A 13,219-nucleotide genomic window follows, 5' to 3' on the forward strand; every position below is an offset into this window, starting at 1 on the left:
AATTTTAGAGGTGAGTTACCTTTAATTAAAAAAAAAAATCCCTCTATGCCTCAGTTTCTTAACTTGTTAAACAGGAATAACAGCCCCCATATTATTTGTCTACTAGGGCCTTTGTGAAGATCAGATGAGATCGTGAGCTTTATAAACCATAGAGGGCAGGGCAACAATTCAGCAAGCCAGTATTAAGTACTTACTATGTGCTAGCCACTTAGCCTGTTCCCTGGCTGTTGACACCCTGACTTTTTTTGGAGGGGGGTGCTTCCCTCCATGTGAGTTGAGGCTGGCAGCTGCCAGTCCTCTTGCTGAGCCTGTGAACAAGAAGCAGATGGGATTGAATGAGATCAAGATGGGAGTTCCAGGACTGGGATCAAGTATTGTTCCAGTGTGGCTTGTGAAATAGGACTCCCATAACCCTCGGCTTAGTGACCCAAAGCACTTTAGAGTGTCCAGTTCAGGCTAAGTTACAGGGCCTCAGACACTCTTCATCTTTTTGTGTTTCATGAAGATTTCAAATGAGTAAAGTACTTCTCCTTGCCCTACCTCCACTCACCTGCCCCCAGCCTCCTTAAAAAGGGGGCTTTTAGCTCCATGCTTTCTCTAAATTATGCTTTTAAAATTCTGAATTAGATACGTTTGTCTTTCTTTGTCTCAGGCTCAAAGGGCAGCTCCCTATAATAAAAGTTTTTTCTAAGCAGTGTTGTTGCCTAGCACCAAGGGGAGTGGAATGGGCTTCCTCATCTAGACAAATTAAGGTTCCTTGGCCTTCAGGAGACAGAGTTTATTTTGATAACAATGAACTTCATAGGATCTTATCTTTAGTGCTGGAAGGGACCTTGGAGGAGATCATGTTAGTCCAGTTCTTCATTCTATCTATCTATCTATCTATCTATCTATCTATCTATCATCTATCTATCTGTATCTGTATATCTACCTAAATACATCTATCTATGTATCTATGTATGTATGTATCTATTTATATCTGTATATCTACCTAAATACATGTATCTATGTATCTATGTATGTATGTATTTATATCTCTATATCTACCTAAATGCATCTATCAATGCATCTATATATGTATGTATGTATGTATGTATGTATGTATCTATTTATATCTCTATATCTACCTAAATACATCTATCTTATCTGTGTCTCTAGATCTACCTAGATATCTCTCTCTCTTTCTCTGTCTTTCTCTCTTTCCTTCTCTCCCATCTCCTCTCCTCTTCTCTTTCTCCCCCAATCTATTTCTGTCCATCTACCCATCCATCTATCTGTATGTCTATCTATCTACATCTGTATCTTTGGAAAGTCCTGTTTCGAGGAATGCCAAATGACATCTCATGATTTAGATGTTTCAACTATTGTGGATTTAACAAATCTAACATAAATCTCATGGCTGCACCTCATTTCTTATCTTTGAGTGAATTGAGTGTACTTTCCTTTTGAGACTGCCTTTCATTTATACCTGGGGTAAAAAACTCAAATAGAAATGGGGCCACTAAACCAGACACTAGGATTCCTGGTACTGCGTGTTGACTTAACATTATGTTCTGTTATATTTTTATATATCTTGGGCAAGTCACTTAACTTCCATCTGCTTCAGCTTTCTCAACTGTGTAATGGGGGTAATAATAGCACCTACCCCAGAGGGTTGTTGTGAAGATCAAATGAGATGATATTTGTAAAGTGCTTAGCACAGTGCCTGGCATGTAGTAAGGTGCTTAATAAATGCTTGTTTGCTCCCTTCTTCCCTTTCTTTCCCTTCCCCTCCCTCCTTTCCTTCCTTCCTCCTTTCCTTCCTATCATCTTTATACAGATGAAAAAATAAGGCTACACGAGTCATAAGTAACTTGCCCATGATCACACCCCTGAAAGCTACAGAGGTGGAATTCAAACTCAGGTTGTCTCTTGACTTCCAGTCCACCACTCTTTCCCTACACTGTGCTGTCTAGAATGTCTGTTCCCTCTCCTCTACTTGTTGAATTCCCATCCTTCAGTACCCAGGTCAGATGCTACTTTAGCTACCCAGGTCAGATGCTACTTTAGCCACCCAGCTGCTGTGTTGTCCGTGATTACTAATGCTTTCTCATTGTTCTACTCTGTCTACTATTTGGCCTTCCCTAGGTACTTATATTATAGCTTGTATTAAAGTTATCTGTGTTCTTGTTTTATCCTCTATTAGACTAAGGAGGGCCCTTCCCCTCTCCTCTTTCCCCAGTTCTCCTTTCTCCTTCCTTCTCTCTTCTTTTCTCCTTTGTATTCTAACAACTAGAATAGTTGCTTAAAATTTTCAGTTGTCAGCTTAATGAATTAAGTCGAATTCACCAGTGATCCTGAAAGAAGGAGAATATTTCAGGTAGCAACACAGAAGAAATAACCTGAACAATTCAATTAAACAAGCATTTATTGAATGCATGTGGCACTGTGAAAAAAATTTTTTTAACAAAAATAGAAATGATGAGCTATCCCTGTCCTCAAGGAGCTTACATTCTACTGGGGAATAAGTTGGTTTTCCATCAAGCTAATATGGCAAACCATTTCTCCCCTTACCCCCCCCCACTCCAATCGATGGAAGGATGGATACAAAGGCAGTCTAAAATTCTCAATGTCTTGGCATAAAAGAAAATGGAGAACTAGTAGGGCTAAGAGTTCTAAGAATGGCCAATGTAGATAAAGTTATTTTTAATTTATAAGGTTAAAAGGTAGGGATCTTTAAAAAAGGTACTTTGGCTGTGACCTATAGGTCAAGATTACAGGCCAGTGTACAGGTATATGGTGATTACAAACCAAATTGCGGACTCCATAGTATTCTTGGTTTCTTTTTGCTTTACTTTCTTTTTAAATGACTCTTGACTTAGGGAGAAAAAATCCTGCTCCCCATAATCAGTGTGTGCCAGAACATAGGAAGGCGTGTGTAAGTTGATTAATATTGGTCAATTATCTTTGTTATGACTCTTTAGAATGTAAACCACACCAGTGAGTCATTCTAGTCATTCTGCGGTTATAAACCAGCCATATACAGTTGGTCATAGGTTGCTCATCCTTGTTGACAAAATAGTTATACAAAGAACTTTTATTTTTAAAGCAACAAAAATAGGGTCATAGACTTAGGGGCTGTCTCAGCCCCCTCATTTTACATATGAGAGAACTGAGGTCCAATTAGGCTGACTTCCTGAGGTTCATGTAGGTATTAAGTGGTGAAGTCAGGATTTGCACCATATCACAAGGTTAAGTCTCAGTTTCCTCATATGTGAAATGAGAACAATCTTGCCTGCACTGCCTACCTTATCTGGTTGTTGTAAAACAAGCACTCAGTAAAACTTAAAGGGCTATGTAAATATAAGCTATTAGTAATTCAGCCTGATATTGCCTTACTTTTTTTTTTGGGGGGGGCAGCCATATCATCTTGTTGGCTTATATTAATCTTGCATTCAATTAATATTTATGGATTTGTTTTCACCTGAATTGTTATCTAGATACATCTTTCCATTATATACTTGTGTAATTGATTCTTTTTTAATGTAAGTGCAGGGCTCATCAGTTACTCCTATTAAATTTATTCTTATTAGATGTGCTTCATTTTTCTAGTCCATCTAATTCAGAGGTCCTGGGTATCACGGTGGATAGCCCGCTGGGCCTGAAGTCAGGCACTAGTGACCCAGGGCAAGTCACTTAATCCTATTTGCCTCAGTTTTCTCATCTGTAAAATGAACTGGGGAAGGAAAGGCAAACCACTGCAGTGTCTCTGCCAAGAAAACCCCAAATGTGGTCATGAAGGGTCAGACACTACTGAAAAATGATTAAACAACAGCAATCTGGGGTCAATAAACTTAAAAAAATTGATAGCCATATTTCAGTATGATTGGATTCTTATGTATTTTGCTTTATGTATTTAAAAACATTGTGAGGAGGGGTACATAGGCTTCACTAGACTGCCAAAAGATTCCATGACTCAATAAAAAGCTCAGGACCCCATATCCAGATATTTTTGATCTTCATTTTTTTCACCCCCAAACTAACTTTATGTGATCAACATATTTGATGACTGCCTGTTATATATTCATCTTAGTCACTTTTTAAAAAAAGAAAACGACTAACAGGAAAAGGCTTAAGAAAGGACTATATCTACCTCCACTAGAGACCTTTTAGAGTGACAGCAGTTAATTCATCAACATTCTTTCGATGGGTTATTGAACCAACTCTGAAATCACATTTCTGTGCTGAAATCACATCCCTTCTCCCATTCCTCCATTGTGTGTCTATAAGGATATTGTGGCCAACTTTGCCACATGCCCTTCTGAAATGCAGATGTGTTCTGTATACATCGTTTCCTGATTCGCCTCTCTAGTAACTATGAAAAAAAGAGGAAATGAGTTTAATCAATAACATGATTTATATTTAGTGAACTTGCACTGGCTTGTAATGATGACCATGTTCCTTTTTAACTATTTACAAACCATCCACTTAGAAATATTTTGGTCTCTGGTTTCTGGTATCCCTCTTTTTGAAAATCATTAGTTCATTGAGCATAAAACATTGTCTCATTCTCAGTCTTCCAGTATACCTCTTTCATTGTTTAAAGATTAATGAAACCTTTTGCAGTCCTCCTTAATCTTAGTGCTTTCCCTCTGATATTATCCCCAATTTATCCTGTATTTAGCTTGTTTGTGGGGGCCATCTCCAGTTGTTCTGATCTGTATCTTGCCATTAGATCCATATGGCTCCGGAAGAGAGTGAGGCTGGTGACCTTGCACAGCCCTCCCTCCCTTAGATCCAATTTACTTGCAAGTCATGGCATCATTGTCATGGTCCTCCTTGAGAAAGGAAGATAAATGACAGCAACCTATTTGTACTTAGCTATTTGCATGTTGTCTCCCCCCTTAAGTTATTTGCTTGTTGTTTCCCTCATTAAACTTTGAAACTCTGAAAGCAGAGACTATCTTTTACCTTTCTTTGTATCACCAACACTCAGCATGATGCCTGCACATAGTAGGCTCTTAATAAATGCTTATTGACTGATATTGCATTACTTTTTTTGGGGGGGAGGGACAGCCGTATCATCCTGTTGGCTTATATTCATCTTGCATTCAATTAATATTTATGGATTTGTTTTCACCTGAATTGTTATCTAGATACATTTTTCCATTATATACTTGTGTAATTGATTCTTTTTTAATGTAAGTGCGGGGCTCGTCAGTTACTCCTATTAAATTTATTCTTATTAGATGTGCTATATTTTTCTAGTCCATCTAATTCAGAGGTCCTGGGTATCACAGTGGATAGATGCTGGGCTTGAAGTCAGGCACTTAAGTAGACTCTTAATGAATGACTTATTGACTGAACACTGAAGGTGTTCAGTGATCACAGTAGTGATTATCCAGCATTTCTTAGGATCCTCCAATGCTAGGCATTAGGGATAAAAATACAAAGAATTATATTCGAGGAGCTTGTAATCTAGCTATTTACACATATGTATATAGGTATGTAGAATAGATGTAGGGTATTTGAAGGGGAGAACTCACCAGCATGTTTGAGGAGGGGTACTAGAGAATCAGGGAAGGCTGCATGATGGTATTTGAATGGAACCTGAATGGAAGTTAGGAATTTTAATTAGCAAGGGTGAAGAGAAAGTGCATTCCAGGCATTGGGGTAGCCTGAGTAAATGCACACAGGTAAAAAATATATATGAAAAAACAGCAAAAGGCTAGTTTGGTTGGACCATATATGAAATATGTGGAAAGAAATAAGATGAAAATAAATCAGAAAAGGCTAAGTCATAATGGTTTTTAAATGCCGAAGAGTCGTCTATATTTGATTTTAGAAGTAGGGAGTCACTTGAGCTTATTGAGAAGGTATGTGGCCTATTCTGATCCATGCTTTAGAGAGCTGTGTGGAGCATAAATTCTATCCAGAGAATAGAAGGAGAAAATTCTCACTCTTGGGTCAGATGTGTAATGTGAGACATCAGGGAGGCCTGTTTAAGTACCCAGTTTCACTGAAGGGATGTACCTGAACATACAGAAGACACAGACCTCTGCTCAGGGCACTTATGTTAACATTAATACACTTAGACAATTTTTAAGGTATAGATTATGTTGCTATGTGGAGTGGTTTCCTTGACTATGGTATACATACATATATATATAGTAATTTCTTGGAGAATGATGCATTTTTAAACAATAGAAGTTTTATCTCTGTTTTATTTTCATTTTGCAGGCAGAGACATTTGTTTGGGTTAACAACAGATCAGCTCATTCCAAAAGCGTTGCCAAGGCCAAGTATGAATTTTTATTTGGCAGACCAGAAGAGAAAGTCCCGGCAACCAGTAAGTATTCTTTGTCTTTTTTCACACCTTGATGCCAAAACCAGGATCTTTGGCAAGTTCCACCCATTCTCGTGGTGTGTGCCACTGTCTTCACAGAAAAATTTCAAAGGGAGAAGGGACCTCAGAAAGCATCCAGTCAGACCTTTGTTCATTTGTTCATTCACTCATTTATGTGTATATATAGGTATTTGTTTCAAAATAAGTTTTTATTGATGTCTTTGGTTTATTGTTGTTTAGTCAATTAGTCATCTCTAACTCTTTGTGACTCCTGTTTGGGGTTTTCTTGGCAAAGGTACTGCCATTTCCTTCTCTAGCTCATTTTATAAATAGGAAGCTGAAGGCAGAGAGGGTTAAGTGACTTGCCCAGGGTCACACAGCTTAGTAAGTGTCAGAGGCCAGATTTGACCCTGGGTCCTCCTGATTCCAGGACTGGTGCTCTATCCACTGCACCACCCTTTTGTTAAATCATTATAATCCCAACCCGTGTTTAAATAAAAATTCCCTCTACGACAGATCCAACAGTGGGGTCATCTAGCTTTTGCTTATAAACAAGACCTTAAAAGTGAGACAAACCGCTGCTGTCTGAAGCAATCCGTTCCGTTTGGTCAGTACACATTTGTTAAGCACCTGCTATGTGCCAGTCACTGTATAGCTCTGAGGATGCAAAGGAAGGCCGCTGCCCTCACAGAGCTCACCTTCTGATGAGGGAGACAACATGGAAAGGATGAGGTATATGCAAAATGAATAGAGAGTAGATGGAAGGTAATGTCAGGGAGAAGGCAGTAAGGTCGTGAAGGGGTGAGGAAGACCTCCTGAGCTGAGACATGGAGGAAGCCAGCAGCATCTACATGGGAGACAGCCAATGCAAAGATACCGGCTCAGGAGATGAGTGGCCTTTCTGAAGAGCAGCCAGTAGAGTAATGTCGCTGAATCATAGAATACCTGGAGGGGAGGACACACAAGGAGACTGGACTGGTAGGAGGAGCTAGGAAGAGCTTTAAATGCCAAAGAGAGCATTTTATATTGGATTATGGAGGTAATAGGGAGCCACTGGAGTTCACTAACATTGTCAATTCAGCATTTTAGAAAAATCACTTTGGCAGCTGGCTGGAATTGGAGACTTGAAGCAAGGATGCCCCATTACAAAGCTGTTACAGTAGTCCCAACAAGAGGTGATGAGGGCCTCAACCAGGGTAGTGACATTTCACTCTTGAATAGCTTTAATGGTTAGGAAGTTATTTTTTCCCCTGTATGTATAGTCAGATCTTCCTTTGTTATTACTAAACCATGGAGCCTTCTGTTCAGTCAGTCGGTAAACATTTATTAATTACCTGCTATGTGCCAGGTACTGTACTAAGTGCTGGAGATACAAAGAAAGTCAGAAGACAGGCTTTGTCCTCAAAGGGCCCACAGTCTAATGGGGGAGATAAGATGCAAACAAATATGTACAGACAAGCTGGATACAGGATAAATTGGAGATGATTAAGAGAGGGAAGGCACTAGAATGAAAGGGGACCGTGCAAAGCTTCCTATTGGTGGTAGGAGTTTAGCTGGGACTTGAAGGAAGCCAGGGAAGCCAGGAGATGGAGATGAGAAGGGAGAGCATTCCAGGTATAGGGAGACACCCCCCCCCCCCGAGTCAAGATATGGAGGATCTTATTTGTGGAAGAGCAAGGAAGCTAATGACATGGAATCACATAATATGTAGGGGGACTGGAAAGGTGGTGGTGGTGGGGAGGCAGGTTATGAATCTCCGTTCTTCATAGGCTTCCATTGTATTAAACATGAAATTTACGTTAAATATTAAATAAGGGTGTGTCTCTTAGCATCAGTGGAAAATGAGAACAGCTTGTACAGGATTCTTCCAGTTTTAACTTCAATGTCTGAATTCAGAGAGAACACACTTCATAATGAACCCTTTAAAAATAACACAGAGCAAGACCCAGAGCGAGTTAAATTCTTGCTAACTTTTTACTGTTTGGGGGTTTGATGACTAGGATGAGGAGAACAGCTAATAGCATTACTGTGAGGTTTAAGTGGAATAACACAGAAAAAGAGCTGTGAACAGTTTAAAGGGCTGTATAAATATTATTGCTTACCTCCCTTAAAACTCATATTTTTTAATAGTGACTCTATATACAAAGACGTAGCTTTTTCATAAGTCAAACATAAGTCAGATGGTTAAATTCAGTCAGTCTCTGTTTTGCTACTTAATACTCCTGTGACTTTGGGTGATCCACTTACCCAGTGCTGAATGTCAGTATTCTCAGCTGTAAAATATGGGGCTTGGCCTAGATGATGTCTGATGCCTCTTCTGGTTCTTAATTTTGATCCAGAGTTTTCAAAGTTCTTCCCCCTGCTCCCCACATCTTTTTCACTCCCTTGACAAATAATGATTCTCTACTGTGTACACTTCCTTTCACTTTCACTGAAGTGAATGAAATTTTTACCGACTCAGAGAAAATATCAAAAGTTTGTATTCTTCTCTTGTTGATAGAAAATCCCAGGCTCCCTCCTGGCACTGTTGAACTAATAAGCTTCTAGTAGTTTTCCCTTAGGGGAAGACAGGTGGTGCAGTGAATAGAGTGCTGGGCCTGAAGTCAAGAAGACACATTTTCCTGAGTTCAAATCTGACCTCAGATACTTACCAGCTGTGTGACCCTGGGCAAGTGACTTATACTGTTTGCCTCATTTTCCTCGTCTGTAAAATGAGCTGGAAAAGGAAATAGCAAACCATTCCAGTATCTCTGCCAAGAAAATCCCAAATGAGGTCATGAGGAGTTAGATATGATCAAGTTTTCCCTTCTTTAGTTCTTATATAATATTTCATTTCAAAACAGAATTTAACTTCTTAGGTGGTTGTTATCTGTTTTCCTTCAGTGAAGGAGCTGTAGTGGTATTTTTGTTTCTAGGGTGATATATTACCCCTTCTAGGTATTCATTGATACATTTGCTCACTGAAAAAAAAAAGAGCATTTGTTGAGTACCTACAGTATACAAGACAGTTTTAAAGGCTATATAGAACTATAATAGGCTGCTCCCTAGCTTATGATCTAATAAGTGGTTTTAAAAAGAACCAACTTTAGTACAAGGCAGTCTATGATGCATTTGTGTGACTTGGGGCTGAGAGGGTGTTTGTGAATATAAGATGGGTTTTTTTTAATGAAAAGAGGTATCGGGTAGAAAATTAGGAGACCCAGCTTCTAGCCTGTCATTCTCTCACTAGCTGTGTGACCCTGGGCCACAAAGTAAGATGAGGCAATTAGACCAAGTCATCATTAACACTCCTTCTAGTTATGTTTTCTGACTCCAGAGTAGAGATTGCTCACTTCAGTTGGAACTTTCGCTCCAATACTTGCTGGCTGTGTGATGATGATGATGGGCAGGTCATCCCCTGTAGCTAGTTTTCTTATCTTTAAAAGATGGGTAATATCTGTAGTACCTACCTCAAAGGGTTGTTGTAAGGATCAGATGGGATGATTTGAGCATAAAATGAGATTGTTATATAATAGAAAATACTCTGAGTTTATAATCTGTAGAGATTTGCTTTCAAATCCTGCCTTTGACATTTTGTAGCTATGTGACATAGATTGGAAACTTGATTTTTCTGACCCTTATCTCTTGTACTTAGTATCACAGTCATAGTGAGTATCAAGTGATACTATGTATGTGAAGTATTTTGTAAATCCTGTTGTACTATATAAAGTCTAATCCTTTCAATTTTTAAAATTTGTTCTTTGCAAATTTTGAAGTACTATATAAATGTTAATTGTTCTTATTACTAGATACATGCGAACTATTAACACCCTCATTTTAGACATAAGCAAATGGAGGTTCTGAGGTGCTATGATTTGCCCAGGGAAATATGGCTAGTGAGTATCAGAAAAAGGGTCTTGAACATGGGTCTTGGGATTCCATGGTCAGGGTCCTTTCTTTCTTTCTTTCTTTTTTTTTTTAGGCAGTTGGGGTTAAGTGACTTGTCTAGGGTCACATAGCTAGTAAGTGTCAAGTGTTTGGTCTGAGGTCAGATTTGAACTCGGGTCTTCCTTACTTCAGGGCTGGTGCTCTATCAACTGTGCTACCTAGCTGCCCTGTGAGGGTCCTTTCTGTTAGACCCTATTCTAATTAGTAGAGGGTAGATTGGAGGAGTGAGTCAGGAGGCAGGGTTTTTCCGGTGCCTCCAAAGTCAGCATCCTTTCCCTTGGATCGTATTCCATCTTGTAGGGGGTAGACTGGAGGAGTGAAAGTTTGAAGGCAGGGTATTTCTTTTTTTGTTTTTGTTTTGTTTTCTTTCTTTTTTTAAAAATAATTAATTTTTAGTTTTCAACATTTACTTCCATAAGATTTTGAGTTTTAAATTTTCTTCCCCTTCCTCTCCTCCCCTCTCTCCAAGATGGCATGCAATCTGATATAGGTTTTACTTATACGTTCATATTAAACATATTTTCACATTAATCATGATATAAAGAATTAGAACTAATGGGAGGAACCACGAGAAAGAAGAAACAAAACAAAAAAAAAGGAAAGCAAATAGTATGCTTCTGTCTGCATTCAGACTTTTTTTGTTCTTCCTCTGGTTGTGGATAGCATTTTCCATCGTGAATCTTTTGGAGTTGTCTTACATCCTTACATTGCTGAGAAGCAGGGTATTTCTTGATGGGGAAAATGGAGCAAGGCCTGTAGCATGCCATTACTGCCTGGAGGGGGAGCAGATGCAAATTTGGATCATCTCCTAGAAACCACCCTTTCCTTAATTTCACAGATTTGTGAGTACATATACTTGCCCACTTATAAAAGCTCTCAGAGTTGCTTTATAGTATACCCATCTGTTAGTAAGAGGCTGCCAGAAATGAAGGAAGACACAAGGAATGGTGGTGGAGGGGAGGAAGGACTGTGTTGCTACTTGAACTTGATTGATTGATTCGCCTCTCACCACACCTGTCTTTAAAAACAAAACAAACAAACAAACATAGTCCCTGTCACCAGAGCATTTTCAGGTGCTGTGTTAAGATCTGCCTTGTTCCTATAGCTCCCACCCTCTTTCCTCAGTGCCTTAAATTGCTTGAATAAATAGATATCCAGCATGACAAGGCATGCTTATGGCCAGAGGCATGCTGGTGTGTATTAACAGTGTCTTCAATGAAGATTCAAAACAAAGGCTTAGAAGGGAGAACCTCTTGGTAGCCCGTAGTATCACTGTGTTGCGTTATTTGACTTTCCTTGGACCCAGTGCTGAGAATAGGTCCCCAGTTTTTCCTTGAAGCAGGGAATCCCTGGATTGGAAAGGATCTTTAGAAAGGCCAGTTAGTACCATGGGACCATGAATTCTTTGTTGCATTTCCTACAGGTGGTCGGTCATCTACTACTCCCTGTTCAAAAATCTTTTCTAGTTACCATATGATTCACTAGTCACTGAGAGAGCCTGTTTCATTGTTGGACTGCTCTATTACATGACGGTGGCCTCCTTCCTGTTCTTCCCACATTCCCAGTATTTTCACTGTCTCCTGTGCCTTTTGACTTCCTTGAATTCCTTCATATCTTACTCAGCTAAAGTCCAGCCTTTTGCAAGAAGCCTTTCCTGGTCTTCCATTATCTTAGCGCCTTCCCTCTTTTGATTATTTCCTATTTATCTTGTATAGATAGCTGGTTGGTATGTAGTCATTTGCATGCTGTCTACTTCATTAGATTGTGAGCGCCTTGAGGGTGGGGACTATTTTTTTTTTAACCTTTCTTTGTATCCCCAGAGCTCAGCACAAGCGCCTTGGAAAATAGTAGGCACTTAATAAGAACTTGTTGATTTGACTTAAGAAGGGTCCCTTTGTATTGAATGAATAGTTGGTTCCCAGTCACTCTTCCTTGGTGATTTTATTTTTGCTTTCTGGAAATTCATAGGGTAAGTCTGCTCTCCCTTCTACTCCATGACTCTGGAAAGAGTTGAATACAGTTGCCATCTTGCTCCCTCCACCCCCATGTCTTTTCTTCTCCACATTAAGCATCCCCAGTTCATTTGACCAATTCTTTCGTGACCGTTTCAACTTGAGAATCTTGTGCCTTGTGGCAACGTACAGCTAAAAGTAACTTAGTGATAGCTCCTTGTTCAAGCAACATGGACTTTTGGAAGCATTGCTTTGAGGTGGGCTAAAACCACTTCAACTGTTATTTTCTGATCAAGCCTCCTCTGCCAAAACCCTGCCACCTAGAGAGGATCTGGCAAAGTTTGCTTAAAATTGCAAGCTGAAGCTTGCTGTCCTTGGGATCTATGCCCCCCCTCCCCCTTCCTCATGTACAGACCAGACTGTCCATAATACAATTATACAGAATTAGAATTACAGTTACTGTAAGGGAAGGGAACTGGCCTTTGAGTCAGGACACTGGGATTCTTCTGAGTATTGGGTTCTTGGAAATGTAACCCAAGGAGGTAATTCCCAATGCTTCTCTAGGCCCACTGTTCCCTGCCTATTTGGGGATGCTGTGGAGACTCGATATAGAGTTCTGTAAGATCCTTAATGCCCACCAGCAAACTCTGATATACGCAAATGAATGAAAGAAAAATGAGGTTGTCTCTGAATATCTAAACTTATGTTGTTTGCAGGTCATTTTTCAAAATGTTCATATTCAGTTTAACAAGGTCATAGCAAAAAGCATCCTGTTTGTTTCTGTGTGTTTCTTCTGAACATTTTCCAGTGCATTTATTGAGATTTTGTTTCTATCCTTTACGTAGTATGTGTACATAGGCTTTTGTTTTTCCATTCTGCAGCAGTTCATGTAGTAAGCTTTTCATTATGTTCTTCATATTTGCCATTCAGTCCCTTTATTTGCAGATGTAGCAGTTCTTATGATTTCTTCCTGGTGTGGTAGAAACACCGGGGGATCTGGAGTTGGAGGGACCTG

The 13,219-nt window shown here is 39.5% G+C and overlaps 1 protein-coding gene across 3 annotated transcripts in view; it reads left to right on the plus strand.

Moving 5' to 3' along the window:
* PSD3 (pleckstrin and Sec7 domain containing 3) overlaps positions 1–13,219 on the plus strand; it is a 607,844-nt gene that overhangs the window by 151,200 nt on the left and 443,425 nt on the right. For all 3 annotated transcript variants that reach the window (XM_020969583.2, XM_078149617.1, XM_020969586.2), the window contains exon 2: positions 6,220–6,328. In XM_020969583.2, coding sequence (XP_020825242.1) covers positions 6,220–6,328 — 109 coding nt within the window. The remainder of the gene's footprint in view (positions 1–6,219; positions 6,329–13,219) is intronic.

This window comes from Phascolarctos cinereus, unplaced genomic scaffold (genome assembly GCF_003287225.1).
Source record: "Phascolarctos cinereus isolate Bilbo 61053 unplaced genomic scaffold, phaCin_HiC Scaffold_2;HRSCAF=192, whole genome shotgun sequence".
NCBI lineage: Eukaryota > Metazoa > Chordata > Mammalia > Diprotodontia > Phascolarctidae > Phascolarctos > Phascolarctos cinereus.